This window comes from Erpetoichthys calabaricus, chromosome 2, assembly GCF_900747795.2.
Source record: "Erpetoichthys calabaricus chromosome 2, fErpCal1.3, whole genome shotgun sequence".
Taxonomy (NCBI): Eukaryota; Metazoa; Chordata; class Cladistia; order Polypteriformes; family Polypteridae; genus Erpetoichthys; species Erpetoichthys calabaricus.
The window spans coordinates 39,038,812-39,056,576 of record NC_041395.2 but is presented as its reverse complement, the minus strand read 5'-3'; the positions used below and the strand labels follow the sequence as shown (position 1 = coordinate 39,056,576).

Here is a 17,765-nt window from a genome sequence, read left to right as displayed (position 1 = left end):
GCAATGTGTGAGAACCTGTATTTTTTCTTAGAGAAATGGTGAAAGCTACTTTTTTTTTTTTTTTTTTTTTTTTAATTAAGCTTTGTTTCAGATAAGTATATTACAGAAGTTAAACACTATGACAGCTTGTAATTGTGAGATGGATTTTGTTTTCTTTTACACCATATGTTTTATTGATAAATATTTTCTTTATGTATTTTATTCAAGTATTTTTTAAGGTAGTTTTATTGTATTTTTATGGTCACTGAAAAATAAGCCTACAGAATGTAATTGCATTGATCTAAAGAATGAACAGGTAACACCTGTGCTGCATGGTTGAATAATTAAAGTACCAAAGCTAATACTTTAATGTAGAACATAAGGCTTCTGTGCTTCTGGTTATGCAGGAGCTTAGTGTAAAATGTTTTTAAAGGGATAAAAAAAAAATTTACTGGTTTTGAAATTTCAGAATTCAGTGATGGGAATTGGCACTAAAATCTGGATTGGTTCAAACCATTGTTTTAGGATGCATACGTTTTGGTATATCAAATCACAGCACATATTTGAAATTTACAAGGCATTACCAACAAATTGTAGTGTGTTTTGTTTTTGTAAGTCTGTATGGATGGCTATTAATTTTGAGCTGTTTATTCCAGATTTTTTTTTCTCTCCAACAGACATGGCTGTTTGGATATGAATTAACTGACACTATTATGATTTTCTGTGAATCAAAGATAGTCTTTATGGCTAGTAAGAAGAAAGTAGAATTTCTCAAGCAGATAGCCAATACCAAGGGGAACGAAAATGCAAATGGAGTACCACCTATTACACTGCTTGTCAGGGAAAAGGTAAGATCTACATTGGAATACGTGAATTTTCAAATTAAAATATAGTTGAGTGTGTTTATTTTTGTAAAGGATAGTGCAAAACTATATACAGTAGATCTTGATTCATTTATTCACTTGCTTATGATACTACCCCTACAAATAAATGCAGCATAAGTCACAGCATCTTCCTTTTCCACCTTTGTTTGTATTGACTCACTAATCGAGTTGAACTGAACAGCCATTTTCTGAGTAGTGCTCTTAAATGGGTAGACTTACTTTTTACACACAGGCCAAATACGTATTCATACACAAAGACAAACATTGTCAAAAATGACATTTCCTATTTGTTTTTGCATTGGAGATTTCTGTTATGTCAATAATTTGTCAGTAAATTGATTCTTATGAAATTCATATCGGAAGTATAATTTCATCTGGTATATTGCCTACTCCTAGCCATTTCTGTGAAAAACAATATACTTGCTATGTTGTAAAAATTGTGGTCACTAGTTTAGTTAAAAGTTGAATTTTTTTACTTAGGCTTTTTTTTATTTAATGTTCAAGGCCCTACGAAATGAAAAACAATATTAAAACTTAATTAAAATATTTTTACTATTAAGTCTCACTTTAATTACTGTCGGCATATACTTTGGCCAGCATTTATTTGATAGTGATACTGTATTAAACTGCTTTATTCATTATATCATTCAATTAACATGGTTGATTTGTTAGTACTGCAAAAAAAAGTTTTTGCTAAAATAAATAAAAAGTAGTGCAATCCATTATTAACTGGGGGCTTGTAGTATAACATTTGAATTTAATTTTTTTCACTATTAACAGCCTTTTTATGTACAAAGACTCATATCTGCATCTTAAGCGGATTATACAATACAGTTTTAATGATATAGAGTTTTAAAGTAAAAGAATGTTCAGTTTGTTGCAACATTCCTGGAGGACCAATTATGCTTTCCATGTAGTATTTGTGCCAAGAATTAGGTATTTTCCAAAGGTATTATGAAACCTTGGTGTATATATTGGGGAAAAAATAACTTAAATTGTGTACCTTCTGTGATTATTTGTGTTGGGAACTCTGCATAAACTAGTCTAGGCTAAAAATTCTCTAATTATAACACTTTAATTAGAAAGTATAAAAATAGTACACTGACATTTGTATCATAACAGTCCTAGTGCATGTTCACTAAAAGGTAATGCTTCCTAGTAGGTTGAGAATATTTCTTTTAGTATTGTTTATTATCAGCACGTGGTAACCTTTTAATCATGTCCATTTTCTCCATAGTTTTATTGTTGTGATAGCGGTTTGGGAAGGCTAAATCACATTCTTGACTTAACGATTCCTAAGTTCCATTTTGTTTTTTTTCTTCCCCAGAACGAGAGTAACAAAGGAAACTTTGATAAAATGATTGAGGCCATCAAAGGCAGTAAGGGGGGCAAGACAATTGGGGTTTTCACTAAAGACAAATTTCCAGGAGAATTCATGAAGAGCTGGAACGATGCCCTTAATAAAGAGGGATTAGAGAAGGTTAGTATATATGCAAGTAAAGATACAAATGTAACAACCCTATTTTTTCACCCCATCTCCAAGAAAACTTTGGATAGTTTTGTAATTTAATTTAATTCACATTTTTTATAATATCCGTATTTACCATCCTTTTGTGTTTCTTTCATGAAAAATAGAGCAGACATTAGATAGTCTAAATGCAAATTGTATATGTGCATGTATATCTGTGCAGAGTATGTGTACTTTTAATATCCATATAAATATACTTGTAATACCTACTGTCTTGATTGTTTTTGCTTGGTTTGTCTATCAATTTTGCACAGTAAGGAAATAATTTCAGCCCTCGGATCATATCTTATTTGTTTAGAAATCATGACTAACATAAAATCATGCATCCCTCCACGACAGTCGGGCCTATTTTCAAAAGGTTTCTCTATTTACATTTATTGCTAATGTAATTTAAATATAAACATAGGAAGTTCCAAGATTTTTTTGGGGAGTTGCGATGGAAGGGCCAACACCAAACCATGCATTATTCCAGAAAAGCTAAATGGATGTTTTGTGCAATTTTGTGCATAATAGTATATTTAACCCGACTTAACATAGTTTTATGGAGTTTCTAAGGCTTTACTCTGAATAGGGGTCCAATAGAGTTAAAAAACAAACTCCGGTAGTTTTGGGCAGCTTACATACTGTATCAGTGATTGTTAAAGTATCTAGTTTATTAATCTGGTTGTGAACCCATAATAAATCCTAGTTCTAACCTAGTAAGGAGTTACCATATTAATGAGATTCAGTTTTATGACAAATTTATGGTTTATGGGAGCAGGGACATTGATAGTTATCAGAGAACTAGTCTAGAGAATGAACATGACACTAGCATTTTACCCAACAATGGGGAAAAAAATAAGGTCATTATTTAAGAACAAATATTTGCTTTCTTAAATTAATCCATTAAACAAATATACCCAGTCACTTTGGCTATCTTGATATAAAGCAGTCCATCTTGGTCACCAGAATATTGTCTGACAATGCATTTGTAATATCATCACTGAAGCATGCAACTCTTCAGTCTGTTAATAATTGATTCATCAGTCTCTGTGGTGTTGACTGTCTTTTGAGAAAATTTTTTTCTTTTCCTTTTCTCCCTTGGATGGAAATACTTGTATTCCAGGCGGACATTAGTGCTGCTGTTGCCTATACAATGGCTGTAAAGGAAGATGGAGAATTAAATCTAATGAAAAAAGCTGCAAGCATCACATCAGAGGTCTTTAATAAGTTCTTCAAGGAAAGGGTGATGGAGATTGTGGATGCAGATGAGGTGTGAATTTTTGTATTTAACTTGGCATTGCTGAAATAAACAGATAAAACTGTTAAATCTTGATTGGTTTTTTTCTGTTTCAAGGACTTTATTTTTATCTTACTAACTGCCATCTCATTGTTGTTCTAGAAAGTACGTCACAGTAAATTAGCAGAGTCGGTAGAGAAAGCAATTGAAGAGAAAAAATACTTAGCTGGAGCAGACCCTTCCACAGTTGAAATGTGTTACCCACCCATAATACAGAGTGGAGGAAACTATAACCTCAAATTTAGTGTGGTCAGGTGAGGCATAACAGTTGTGTCCTTAGTGCTGTGTTGGTGTAAAATGCACAAAGTTATAATTGGTAAATACTGAATCTAAATATTGATTTTCTTCCTGCCTGTTTAGCTGATCATCTCCTCTCCCCCCCCCCCCCCCCCCCCCCCCAACAGTTTAGTAATTTAGATTTTCATGTATTCTTTCTTGGCTTGCTTTTGATTAAAAATATATCTCTCTTCCTACGTTTGCTTGCTGTGGTTCCCTGTGTGCATGTGAAATAGGGGATCAGAATTCACAAGATTCATATTAGTGTTGGGATTATACCAGTAAAAAAGTATTATGCTACCAAATTTTTGAAACTGTACTATACTAGCATTATGATAGATACTTTATTAATCCCAAGGGGAAATTCACATACTCCAGCAGCAGCATACTGATACAAAAAACAATATTAAATTAGAGAATAAAAAAAATGCAGGTAAAAACAGACAATAACTTTGAATAATGTTAACGTTTACCCCACGGGTGGAATTGAAGTGTCGCATAGTTTGGGGGAGGAACGATCTTCTCAGTCTGTCAGTGGAGCAGGACAGTGACAGCAGTCTGTCACTGAAGCTGCTCTTCTGTCTGGAGATGACACTGTTTAGTGGATGCAGTGGATTCTCCATAATTGATAGGAGCCTGCTGAGCACCCGTCGCTCTGCCACAGATGTCAAACTGTCCAGCTCCATTATGTGAAATCTGGTAATGTTACCATGTGAACATGTGACTGAAATTGCTTTAAGCTGCCTTTATTTAAAATTAATCAGTCTTTATGAAAAATACAGCAGAGGGTAGGCATGCTGATTCTCTGCATGTAATGTGTGACTAGCAGAAAACCAATTCATGCCAACAGAGGTTTGTTACGTACTTGTCAATTTAATTTCCAGAATGAGAGATGGAAACGGTTGATAACGCTAGTTGTCCTCAACTTGTTAATGAATGGGGCAGTTCAAGTGGGATATGGCAATACTTATAATGCAAATTGAAAGTTGAACCTGAAGATATTACCCGTTTGTTGTAAGTGTGTTGTTACATGTTGGTCTCTCCAAAGGAGGCAACAAATCTAATCTTTCCAAACATTTGAATAATATTTACAGTTAAAAGCCAGAAACATTAATCTTAATGTGTATTGATGTTTTGACAAGTGCAGTATTTTCACATAGCACAGGGTCACAAAGAATGTATTCCCAAAGCTGTTTGACACAAACTAGTTCAAGCTTAATCATTGTGATTCTGTAAAGCGTGAAGCAAAATGCTGTACTAAATAGTGTTAATCTGCAGTGTAGTCTGCAGGTTTTTTATCAGAACCAATTTCTTCATTTAAGTGGACTCCTCCATTAATTAAGCAAGCTGTCATTGTCAAGTTTCCATGTTTTTTACTTATGGATGATTCAGTTTTTTTTTTTTTTTTAGTATTTCATCATAAGAAAAACTTTCAGCTTTTCTTGAGGGGAAAATGCAAAATGAGAAGATTGTCCTCGTTTAGGACACTGAAAACAACTTATCTTCCTTGAAATTAAAAGAATATATACTTCTCAAAGATAAAAAGTGCAAAATAAGATAACTTTGTGCAAACTTTTCTGTACTTCCCCCATGAGTTTGTTTTTATATTTGAAGCCATTAGTATTCTGTGGCCTTTCACATCTCGTATAGGGATCTTTCCTTGAACTGCAGTTTTGTTTACTTTTTTTTATACATATAAACTCACTGCTCTTCTCTGTATGTAATTTGTAACTTAATTTGCTTTTTCATTTTTTTAAAATCTTTTTTTTGCTATGAAACCCCATCTACTGCAATGCAAACACTTATTGTGATGTGTGCTTCATCAAGATAGTCCTAACTCTTAGGGCGACATTTCACTAGAAATTAGGAATCCAGTATAAGCTAGCAACCAGTATTGGTTTGCAGAATAAAATTTTATTATGTTCCACATTGGTGCACTGTGTACTCATGATTTTTGTGATATTGAACATTTTTATTTTAAGTATGATAGTCTTGTTTTTGTCTGGTTCAAAGGAAATACCGGAACAAGTTGTCATTCGCTAATATTATTCATTAAGGGCCATTTTTGTTGCCCAGGGCCTCTTGTTGTGCCTAGTCAAAAACCATTTGCTTTTCTGATTGTGGCTGGAATCCATGACACGTATCGAAAATATGTAATGTATATATTAAATTTGTCTATTTTAGGAAAGATTTATTAATAAACTAAAAGTTAGGAATTATTTTTAGATTTGTAATCTGTACTTTAGTAGTCAGTGTTAATGTGTTGAATTATAATGGCCAACAGTTTCTGTTTAGCCCAGTGTGTTCCACTGAAAAAATACTGTAAATGGAATGGTTTGTCTGGCAAGTAGCTTCTGATGTTAAAACAATCTTGTCCATTTTTGTGTAGCTTTTTGTTAAATTATGCAATTTTTCCTCCACTAGTGACAAGAACTATATGCATTTTGGAGCTGTTACTTGTGCAATGGGTATTCGCTACAAATCTTATTGCTCAAATCTAGTGCGAACGCTTATGGTGGACCCTCCTCAGGAGATGCAAGATAATTACAACTTTTTGCTGCAAGTGGAAGAGGAGCTTCAAAAAGAAATGAAAAATGGTAAGATGCAGAAATTTATTGTATACTCAACATCTGCTTGGTGATGAGACAATATAATGTAACGGGTCCCTGATAAGCTATTTTATGAAATGACTAGCAAAATACCCGCGCTTCGCAGCGGCGAAGTACTGCTTTAAAATTTTAAATAATAAACTGAGGGAAAATACCAATAATTATTTAAAAATACCAATAATTATTTGTTAAGGATCTCTTTGTATACCATGTTGGCAGTTTGCCCCTCCGGTTGTAATATGACCAAGCTATGTGCTGAGCTTACTCTTGAGCTTGTAACGTATAGTTGGCCATGTGAAAAGCAAATCAAGAACGGCAAGACCGCGCCAGCTGCGGAGCTCAGCTCTGAGCGAAATGAAGTGAATGAAATGAGGTGAATGGGAGGGGAGATGATCACGTGACCCCAACACCCGCCTTAACTCTCCATCCCTCCAGAAACACAGTTTCTTGGATCCCAACTCTCCTTTATAGATATAGATTGCAGTAAAAATGTGTAATTGTTTACAAAGTTGGATTTGAGCATTTGTCTTCTGCATGCCTCATATTTGCTTTGTAGCATACTTTGCTTATAACCGAAGAAGGGATCATTTTAGTAGGTACTAAAGTAATTCTCTACATCGAGTAGGTGATCACAGCATTAAGTTGTCTTGCTAAAGCAATTGTTACCACAAATTAGAAATCACGGCTCTTTAAAAAAAAATATAGGTGTCATTTGGTACAATTTCTAATTAATTTTTGGTATAGTATGTTGTATATAGTATAGTTATATATTTTAAATCAGTTTTATTAATGTTGATTATAATTTTTTTAATAAAATATCTTGGTGAGTTTTTTTTTTCCTATCAAGCCAAATGTTGTTGCTTTATTGGTTTTAAGGGGCAAAACTTTCTGATGTCTACAATGCAGTTATTGAATTTGTCAAAAAAGAGAAGCCAGATCTTGTGAGCAAGCTCACTAAGAACCTGGGGTATGTATGATGTTTTTTTTTTTTTTTTTTTTTATCATTCTTTGCCTTGTTAACGTTGAAATTTAAATGGTTTCCAGATAAGATTGCTAAGCTGCTTATTTTACAGCCATTGGAAAGGTTTACTTTCAGATCCACAAATCATTCTTTTGGTGTCGTGAATTGTCGTTGAGTGTTTTTTTTTTTTTTTTAATATAAAGGCATAATATTTAACAATGTATTGAAGTAAATGTTTAGATACTAAAATTTTAATATTTGGTTATTTTATTTAAAAGGCATGCCTTCCAGTGTCTTTGATTGTTAGATTTTTATTTACATCTATTTGCTTCTGAGATTTATGACATGAAATCTGTGCAAATATATACCTTGTGCATATTGTAGTTAGCTGTTGCTATTAAAGGAAGATAAAGAGAATGAATCAAAGCAGGGCTGAAACTGTTTCTCGAAACTTGTGTAACTTAGTTACTAAAAATCATTGATGCAAATGAAACTTCATTTAATCCATACAGTTACAGCTCAGTCAGCTTATTGTGTTTTGCACAAATGATTATTACTATTGTACAGTGTACATAGACAATGGATGTGTGACGTGAAGAAGTGAGAAACGAAGAGACAGACAAGAGAAAACAAATTTTCCAAAGTTTGGGATCATTTCAGTCTGGGGGAAAAAAAACTATGCAGTGTATCTGTTATAAAAACAGAACTAGCCTATCGCAATAGCACGTCCGTGCTTCAGCATCTCAGCAGAAAGCATCCAGCCCACAGAGCAGACCAGAGACAAGGTAATTTTAACATGGGCATTTAATTTAAATGAATCTGATTGCTAGTTGAGATGAAAAGTAGTATGATGGCAAGGAACATATGTTAATTATGGCTATACGTAATGGCTAGTTAAGAAGTTAAATATGGTGGCAAGTTATGATGTCCCTAAGTTAGCGAAGTTTTGTTCAACAAAATAACCACAGCAAGTAAAATGTTGCTGTGAATTTGTCAAAGCTGGTGCTGCTTTCATGGTGTTATATTAGTCACACAAAACCACCCACATATCATCTACCTCGTACATGGGCTACAATTCTTCTAGAAGTTTTTTCTTTGCCAAAAATTCTACAAAGCCTTCCAAGAAGACAGTTAAGGCTTATGTTATGCCTGAGCAGTAGGCAGGTTGGAACTTGTAGTTATGAAGGTTGTTTCACAACGTAAAGACAATTTTTATGTATTATTAGTTTTAGGTTGTATGTATTTTCCTTTTTAAAGGTCTATAAAATTGTTTTTTATTGTCTCTTGCATTTCAGACAATATTTTCCTCAAAACCTAGAATGTAATATGGGACTTAAATGTATTAAAATGATCTAGTTTTGATAGATATTATTGTATGCAATTTAAGCAATAAAAATGTTGATTTTTCTAAAAAGAAAACCGATTAGCTCTTCATTTTAAGAGACCTGTCTTTATTTTGCTTTACATATTTACCATGGCTTTTCAATAAAGCAAAAGTATTTGATTACCCAATTATTTAATTACTCTTACCAGATTACCCAATTAATTTAATACATAATGAAATAATCACTGTTTGACAGCCTGTTCTTTGTATGGAAAAACAAAGGTGTTCATGATTTCAGAAACTAGGCCTAGTTTTTCTGTTGTATTTCACCAGGTTTGCAATGGGTATTGAATTTAGAGAAGGCTCTTTGGTATTGAATAACAAGAATCAGTACAAACTAAAAAAGGGTGAGTATTAGAGTGCCTTATTATAACTGCATGAATTTTTCTTTTTTGGTGTGTCATATTTGAATATAGGATGGTGGTATACAGACTTAAGTGCCTTTTTTTAGCCACTAATTATTTTGATTTGAATTTATTAATAGAACCACATACTACATACTTTTCAGAGAAACAAGGAAGTTATAATGAAATTTGTGCAAGAATAAAGACATCATGTACAAATCTCCAAATAGACAAGTACGGGAATATGCTTGCATCACTGATAGCTTTCACCAGTTTAAGTTGGAAAACAAATTTAAGGAACTTTAAGGAAAGAATCCAGATGACATGTTGCCTTATATTAGTTTATATGTCATCTCATCAGTGCATGCCTCCAACCTCATCCTCCTCCTAAGTATATACGGAATATTCTGAAGAATTTCTAAATTGTTACGGTTGGGAGGTTAATATGAATGGAACATATTTCCAGTGAATGGGCTTGCATTTTGACTTAAACCTGATCAGTTTTCATAGTCTCATCGTAGTTCACTTACGTAAATGTGTAATGGTTTAAAGACATACTCAAATTTAACTTTAACAATGTAAAATTGCATTGTTAAACTCTTCAAATTAACATTAAAATGAATATCCTTTCAAAATGCTCATATCATTTTTCCATGCAGTAAAACATAATGTATTACAATTCTTTCATTAAAAATTTGAAAGTCTAAATATTAATTTGAAATAGAGACCATGGATTATTTTTTTTAAGCAATCTCAAGCTGTAGTGGCATGGTATTACCTAACTTGTATCTCCAGAAACTAGTATGAGAAATATCCTTTTGTGATTTTGGAAGTAATTAAGAAGAAATCAACTTATTCTATCTTGGTTAGTTCTGCACAGGAAACCCTTAACAGTAATGTCTCTCTGTACAGTATACTTTACTGTGTTTATCAAGTCTCTTGAATCACTGCTAAGTTCACTTCCAATGGATGAACACTCACTTGCTATATGGCACCTATGCAGGTAACACTTGAAAGCTAGCATTATATGTTATCTATTCCCTATTTCTAAAGTACAGTGTATATAACATGTGGAATATGCATAGTAGTGGGATCTTTTGTCAGCTAACAAGGTAACCTGAGACAACATTTGGAACACAACCTTTCAGTTAGATTTTCAGGTAATGAATTAAGATCACTCCTAAAATGTACTTTTATTGACTTGGTACAAAGGAAGGCCTGTTTTAATCCAAAATTGGTCCATCACTTGCATAGGACAATCCAAAATGTGTCCAGAAGGCCTTAACTGTAGAATCTGCTTCAATTGGTCACATGTTTTGAAAATGGTATCTGCATTAACCGTATTTGGAATAAAATCTGTTTCAGCCTTTTGATTACAATAATCACTAACACACAAACTGCTTGTTTTGTGGTAGCACTTAATGGGACATTGCTGTTAATTGAATGGTCTATTGTGATAGCTTGCACTGAATTGCTATAATGCTGATTTGTCTTGGATAGCCAGCATCTTTGAGTGATGCCTCATAAAATGATTTTTATATTTTAAGAGATGCCATGTCATCTGATTTAAACAAAGACTGCCTTCGTTGTAAACTTTAAAAATATTTGTGCTTAAATCCACCTTTCTTACATCTAAAGTCCTTCAGATGTAACATTTTGTTTAGCATAGACACATGTTAGTTTCAAATGTACATCATATTACTTTTGTTTTTTGTTTTTTTAGGCATGGTATTTAGTGTGAACTTGGGATTTTCTGATATGACTAACAAAGAGGGAAAGAAAGAAGAACAGAAAAAATATGCTCTCTTCATTGGAGATACAGTGCAGATCAATGAGGTAGAAACATTTTTGTTATGATTTATAACAAGTGTATTTCTTAAGCATATTAGTCTTTACATATTTCTATATCTGATCTCAATTGAATAAAGCTACTGTTAACTGTTTTTAAAGCAGACTTGGGTAATGTATCAATTTTTGTTTACCAGTGGGGGTAGTGGGCTTTGTGTGTTGGACTTGAACAGTCTCTGTACCTTACAGCCCATCCAGCTGTGAAATTAGCAGCACCAGTTCACCTAACTTGCATGTCTTTGCACCCAGTGGAAATTTATGTGGATATAGGAAGAACATGTAAATTCTATACACAGAGCAGCTAGGATAAGACTGGAATATGCCATTGCCATCGGTGAAGAAAAAAAAAAGCGATTGATGGAAAAACCTGGTCATTCAGTAAATTCAGGTGTTCAGCTGACCTCATTTTTGGACACAATGTTGCTGAACCTGGACCTAACCAACTGAAGCAAGCCCAGATCATAACACTGCCCCCACAGGTTTGTGCAATAGGCATGATGAGTACATCGCTTCATCTGCCTCTCTTCTTAACCCTGATGTGCCTGTAACTCTGTAGCAGGGTAAATCTGGATCTGTCAGACCACATGACCTTTTCCCATTGCTTCAGGCTCCAATCTTTATGCTGCCTAGCAAACTGAAGCCTTTTTCCTCCCGACTAGCCTTGCTGATAAGTGGTGTGTCTTAAGGCTACACAACTGTGTAATCCATACCTTGAGTTCTCTTCGCATTGTACTTGTTGAAATGCATTTACTTTCACTATTAGACATAGGCGTAAGTTCTACTGTTGATAATTTTTTTTTTTTTTTTTTTTTTTTACGATTTGATTTAATCAAACGATTTAAGTGATCTCACTATCATTTAAGATTTTTTTCTGACTACATTTCTACCTCGAAGATGATGGTCCACCACTGTTTCTCTAGGTTTTCCTAATGCGTTGGACAGTTCTTAACCCCATTTTAGTAGTTTCAGCAATCTCCTTAGTTGTTTTCTTTGATGTAGGCCAATAATTTGATCCTTCTGAAACAGTATCTTTTCCACAGCCACTGGTTGTTTAAGAAATGAGAAGCTACTCACTGCATCAGTTATCCTGAGTTATGTTAAATTTGAGTAATACTTAGCTTATGTATTTATTGTTTAGAATACCAGTTGGAATGATGGACTTCTTGTGTATTTATTTAGGATGGCCCTGCTGCACTTCTGACTCCTGTGAAGAAAAAGATAAAAAATGTGGGAATTTTCCTTAAGGTAAATAAAAATACAACTGAAAAGTGTCTTAACATTTAGTGATGTCTGTTTTTTTTGTTGTCGAATGCTGCCACTAATGTCTTAGTCAGGTAAAATATGGTATGGTTATCAACCATGGAGTATGTTTTGTCCACACCATGTATATGTGAATTTTTTTTTTTTCTTGTTTCACTATTCTGGAATTACAAACTTCACTACATCACTTTAAAAAAGGCAGTAAAATTCCATACCACACTCTGGGTAGTGGTGATGAGTAATGTACACCAAATTGAAGATCAGTTAAAGAAAAAATGAAGAAAAGTTTAATGTATGCACTTGTTCAAAATCTGAGATTTTTGTGCATTTAAAAGTCAATAAAATGGCAAAAATGATTAATGTTCTGTAAACATTAATAATTTAAAAATTCACATTCATGACAATATTCCTCATAAGGTAGTGCACTTGTTGAAACTCCTATGACACTGTTGTATTTTCACAAGTAGTGAAAGTCAAGCAAAATAACAAATTTTATTGGCTAACTAAAAAGATTACAATACACAAGCTTTCGAGGCAACTCAGGCCCCTTCTTCAGGCAACATGTAATACAGAAGTAAATTCATGTGTAATCTAAAAATTCAGATTCCCAGAAACAAAATGTGGAGGGAATAGCTGCATGTATACTTTACTGACAGGCATGAATGCTCTTGGTACAGAGCATCTATTAATGATTGATTAACAAGGCGAACCAATGAGCACTGATACTGTATATGAGCACAATGAGATGATGAACAATCACACCTAAATGTGCCTGTGCTAAATCAAAGGGGCTACAAAATTCCACAGGACACTATTTTCATTAGAACTCATTCTACTTTGCCTTTTTTGTCTGCATATGCATGCAGAGAACAGTTGTGTAATTCATTTAATAACTGTACATCACACACATCTGTCTCAACTAAAATTATAAGAAATATATGCCGAACAAGGCATACATTATGAGTTGTTATCAAGTGTTTGCCTTTCTGGGTGATATGAGTTGGGAATGCCCTACATTCAGATAATATTTTTTATTGTTTGAGTAATAGTAAATCCTAGACTAGGCCTCCAATATCACAATCACTGTTCAGAGTAACATCAGATAGGGGGGAAAAAAAAAGCAATGTGAGTACAATCTATAGTAATACGTTGCTATAGGCTGCTTGTGTGTTATATTTTATTTGTAAAAATAGTTTCTCCCACTGTAACTTGAGTGAAATGTGTTTTCACTCAGAAAAGATCACATTTTGTGTAGACCTTTTATTGTATTAAATAAGATGGACCCCAAGGTTTTTTTTTTTTTTTTTGCAATATCTTATTGAAGGGATTACAATATGATGGGATTCTTGTTCACCTAGCTATCTTAATTGGGTGGGTGAGGTGTATTGATATTGAGCAGCAATGATTTGACTTCTTCGTGCTGTATTTCATTCTTTATATTGCAATTCAAATAAGTAATTAAATAGATTTAGCAATTGTTTCAGTGTACTAAAGCTCTTTACTAATACTACATTGCATCTTGTGAAACTCTCCACACGATGACAGTGCTCCTCTCAGTCACCAGAATTCTTGTCTGTTACATTCTTGCATTTATATTTGCTTTGCAGATCATTTTACAAGTTCTTGAGATGCATCTTTGACAAAAATTGGGTTTCCTGAAGGAAAGCTATTAGGTTTTTATGCTGCCTAAATGTTTATGTATTTTTGCACTGTACCTCCAGAATGAAGATGAGGAGGAAGATGAAGAAGATAAAGATGAGGCTGAAGAATTATTGGGAAGAGGTGCTCGAGCTGCTCTAATCACTGAGAGAACTAGGGTGAGTGAATTGCAAATAATCATTTACTTGGCTTTAGTAATAACAGAGTAGAATGCTATTTATTACCTTAATTCTCTTTGTGCTCTTTGTTATTCTGAAACATTGTGTTCATATTTTCAATTGTTTTCCTGCCTTCTCCTCTTCTCTTTAGTTGCATTTTCTTAATACATAACCATAATTTCCTCTGTTGCAGAATGAAATGACAGCAGAAGAAAAGAGGAGGGCTCATCAGAAAGAACTGGCAAATCAGATGAACGACGAAGCCAAAAGAAGATTGACTGAGCAAAAGGGAGAGCAGCAGACACAGAAGTAAGTACATGTTTTAAGGGTTGAGTTTTTTAGTTTTGTATATATGCGTATGTGTGTATACTGTATTTTTTTTTATAGATGGAACTCCTAGTTGGTCTTGACAGATCCATTGCCTAACATTTACAATTGAAAAGCTAATGAAGGCATTTTTAAAAATGTATTTGCATCAAAGTTCTACAGCAGATGTTCATTACAATAAGCTATGATTTGCTTAAGCTCTTGTTGGAAGTTAAGGCTTTTTAATGAAATTAGAAAAAAATAAAGATGCAAGACGCCTCATTCGGTATTTTTTTTGTGCTGTGTATTGTATTTTTGTTTATGCTTATTTAACTAAATTATCATAAAAATGACTTGATATAGACAACAATTTGATGTCTAAGTTTTCATTTTGACTGCTTATTCATTGAATGCTCCCTGTATCACTACTCCTACGCCAAATGATTTTGTCTCATCAGGTTTTGCAAACAGTTTACAGAAAATGTTACCAGAGCTCAACCCTAACTTTTTGCAAGAGTGACAACTAGGCATCAGAATTTGGTTTCTGGCGCTGAAAATATGCTTGACATTTTTAACAGCCTAAATTTGTAGTAATAAGTTACAGAAGGTTGTCTGAAATATTCGTTAGCTAAACTAAATTTCTTTTAGATGGTTTTACTTGCTGGTATTTCAGTCTTAAGTATGATCGCTTAACACAGGGGTTGGCAATGTTGGTCCTGGAGAGCTGCAGTGGCTGCAGGTTTTTGTTCCAACCCTGTTTCTTAATGAGAAGTCAATTATTGCTGATAAAGCACTTATTGCTTAAGTGACATTTTGATGCTTCATTTTAGTGGTCTTGCTTGTTAAGGCTCCCCACCCTTAATTGCTTGTTTCAGTCCTAAACAGTTGCATTCAGTGTTTTTAATGGCTTCTTGTTTAGTAATAAGATGTAAATGACAAAGCAGCCAGCAGTTCTCTGCCTAGCTTATTTCCATTTACATCTGTGTGTGTTCATCATGTACTGTTTCATTTAATAAAAAAACTTAATAGAAAAATGTGACAGACTGAAAATGATACGTTTTAGGCTTCAACTCATTTGGATGACATCCATAGAAAGGTTCTTATATTGTAGATTTTTTCCTTACATTGCAGACTAACAAGCTGTAAAATTAAATAAGGTCTGAGATCGGCAAGGATTGGTTTCTAATTAAGCAATTGGGTTGGAATGAAAATCTGTAGCCACTGTGGCTCTCCAGGACCGACATTGCCCACCCCCGACTCAACATTTCGGGGGGAAAAAATCATAATGTTAACTCTCGATTCCTTGAATACAAAGTTCCACCAGTAGAGCAATTATTTTCCTTTTATAGACCATTCAAAATTGAATCCAGCAAGTTGCTGCTTGCTTGCTTGCTCATCCATTTATCTGATTTATAGCAATTTGCTATCTAATGCATCCTTCAGTGTGCACTGAATATGATTACAATCTGCAATTCATTTTATAACCTTGCTTTCATGTCATACTGTGCATCAGCAAATGAAAATAAACTGCTTAAATAAGTCCAAAATACCAGTGTTGGCTTCAGTAACCTATTCCTTAATCCAACATTATGGAAATAGTAGGTCTTAAAGCCAGGTTACCTGTGGTCCTTAAATGTGGCACCCCTGCTTTAGCTTTTTTTTTACTGATTTAATTGCTGCTACTTTATAATTATTTAGTCTTCTTCTCCCCTGTAAGTTTTCTCCATATTACATCCACTGCTATAAAGGACTTCCAAACAACAGATATACTCTAGTGGCCTCAGGATCTGTGGCATTTTTTAGATTTTAACATGAGTTTCCCAGCTGGATTCATACTGTGGTCGCTCTGATAAGACAGGGATGTTACTGCAGAGACGGAGACTTTTTTTTTTTTTTTAATTTTATTTTTTTTTATATTTCACATTCTTGTTACATTCACCACTGGCTCACACAGCCTTACCTGGTGGCCTGTTGTAAAGGTATGTTTACCTTCACATGCATATAGGATGCATGTATGCAGCTTACATTTTTATGTTAATCATTCAACCAATAAGTGGAATGGCAAGTTATATGCTAATTTGCCAATTACACATAATGAGCCAAAACCAGACAGTTCCGATCCAATGGTGAAAAACCCTTAAAGTGGTTGCCATTTATATCAACCAAAGGACAAAAACTGATTCCCAATTGCCTTATTGGTAGACGGGCAAATTATGAATGTTGAGCCCTGATTACGTTAAAAAATATTAAGTATAAAGATGAAGACATTTAAATAATGCAGCACTTTTGTTTTCACTTTTTTTATACATGGCTTTATTTTCAAATAATGTTCAAGCCTTGGTGGAATATTCTTTTTTTTTTTTTTTTTGAAAAGGATCTTTACAGCATAATGTGCATTAAGCATAATTGTATATTGATATTATTCAAAATACTTTTTTTTTTTTTTGCCATAGTTGGTTTTTGTCACATTTCCCAAACCTAGCATACACTATTTTTATTACATTTGTATTGATTTTTGATTTTAGAGCTCGAAAATCTAATGTGTCTTACAAGAATGCCTCACAAATGCCAAAAGAAAAAGAGATCAGAGAAATGAAGATTTACATTGACAAGAAGTATGAAACTGTTATCATGCCAGTGTTTGGGATTGCTACACCTTTTCACATTGCTACTATTAAGGTAAGTTCACATATTTTTTTGAATAAAATGATAGCTTAGAAAGTTGTTGCTTTGTGAAAATTGTATGGAAATGTCAGTATACTGTACATAATACAGTGACTCTCAAAGTACATGTAAAATCACATTTGTCTTTTGGATTTTTTTGGGGTGCATGGTTATGAATAATTACATAGTCTGTACCTACCCTGTGTGAGGCATGACTGAAAACCATATGTAAATGGGCCATCGTCTTCTGTTTCTGTGTTATGAGGGTTTTCAGGTTTCCTTGTAGGTGGTGGATTATTTTAGACAATTTAATGATTCTATAAAATCAGTCCCCTCCCCCCCCGCGCCACACACACACAAATAGGTGAAATGATATAATTGTATGCATTTTGTATAATTTTTTTTTTTGTTTGCTGATGTTACATAGCTTGGTTTTAGAATATGTATTTTTGTATTTAGTTTTTTGATGCTTTTTTTATGAAATTTACACCTGAAGGACATTACACATTACATGGCCTTTCTGGTGATGTTTTGGTCATTGATTTTATTTTACCAATCTTTAGTTGGAGGCAGTCTTAGTATGCTCCTGTGACCAGCAGTTGTATAGTGTGTGACAGTCCAGCGAC

The 17,765-nt window shown here is 33.7% G+C and overlaps 1 protein-coding gene across 1 annotated transcript in view; it reads left to right on the top strand.

Annotated features, from left to right (window-relative positions):
- The window catches only part of supt16h (SPT16 homolog, facilitates chromatin remodeling subunit), a 67,424-nt gene that overhangs the window by 11,669 nt on the left and 37,990 nt on the right, over window positions 1-17,765 (top strand). The window contains exons 3-14 of the mRNA XM_028793623.2: window positions 657-827; window positions 2,191-2,343; window positions 3,497-3,643; window positions 3,773-3,924; window positions 6,371-6,543; window positions 7,432-7,522; window positions 9,174-9,247; window positions 10,968-11,080; window positions 12,272-12,337; window positions 14,074-14,169; window positions 14,363-14,478; window positions 17,001-17,154. Coding sequence (XP_028649456.2) covers window positions 657-827; window positions 2,191-2,343; window positions 3,497-3,643; window positions 3,773-3,924; window positions 6,371-6,543; window positions 7,432-7,522; window positions 9,174-9,247; window positions 10,968-11,080; window positions 12,272-12,337; window positions 14,074-14,169; window positions 14,363-14,478; window positions 17,001-17,154 — 1,506 coding nt within the window. The remainder of the gene's footprint in view (window positions 1-656; window positions 828-2,190; window positions 2,344-3,496; window positions 3,644-3,772; window positions 3,925-6,370; window positions 6,544-7,431; window positions 7,523-9,173; window positions 9,248-10,967; window positions 11,081-12,271; window positions 12,338-14,073; window positions 14,170-14,362; window positions 14,479-17,000; window positions 17,155-17,765) is intronic.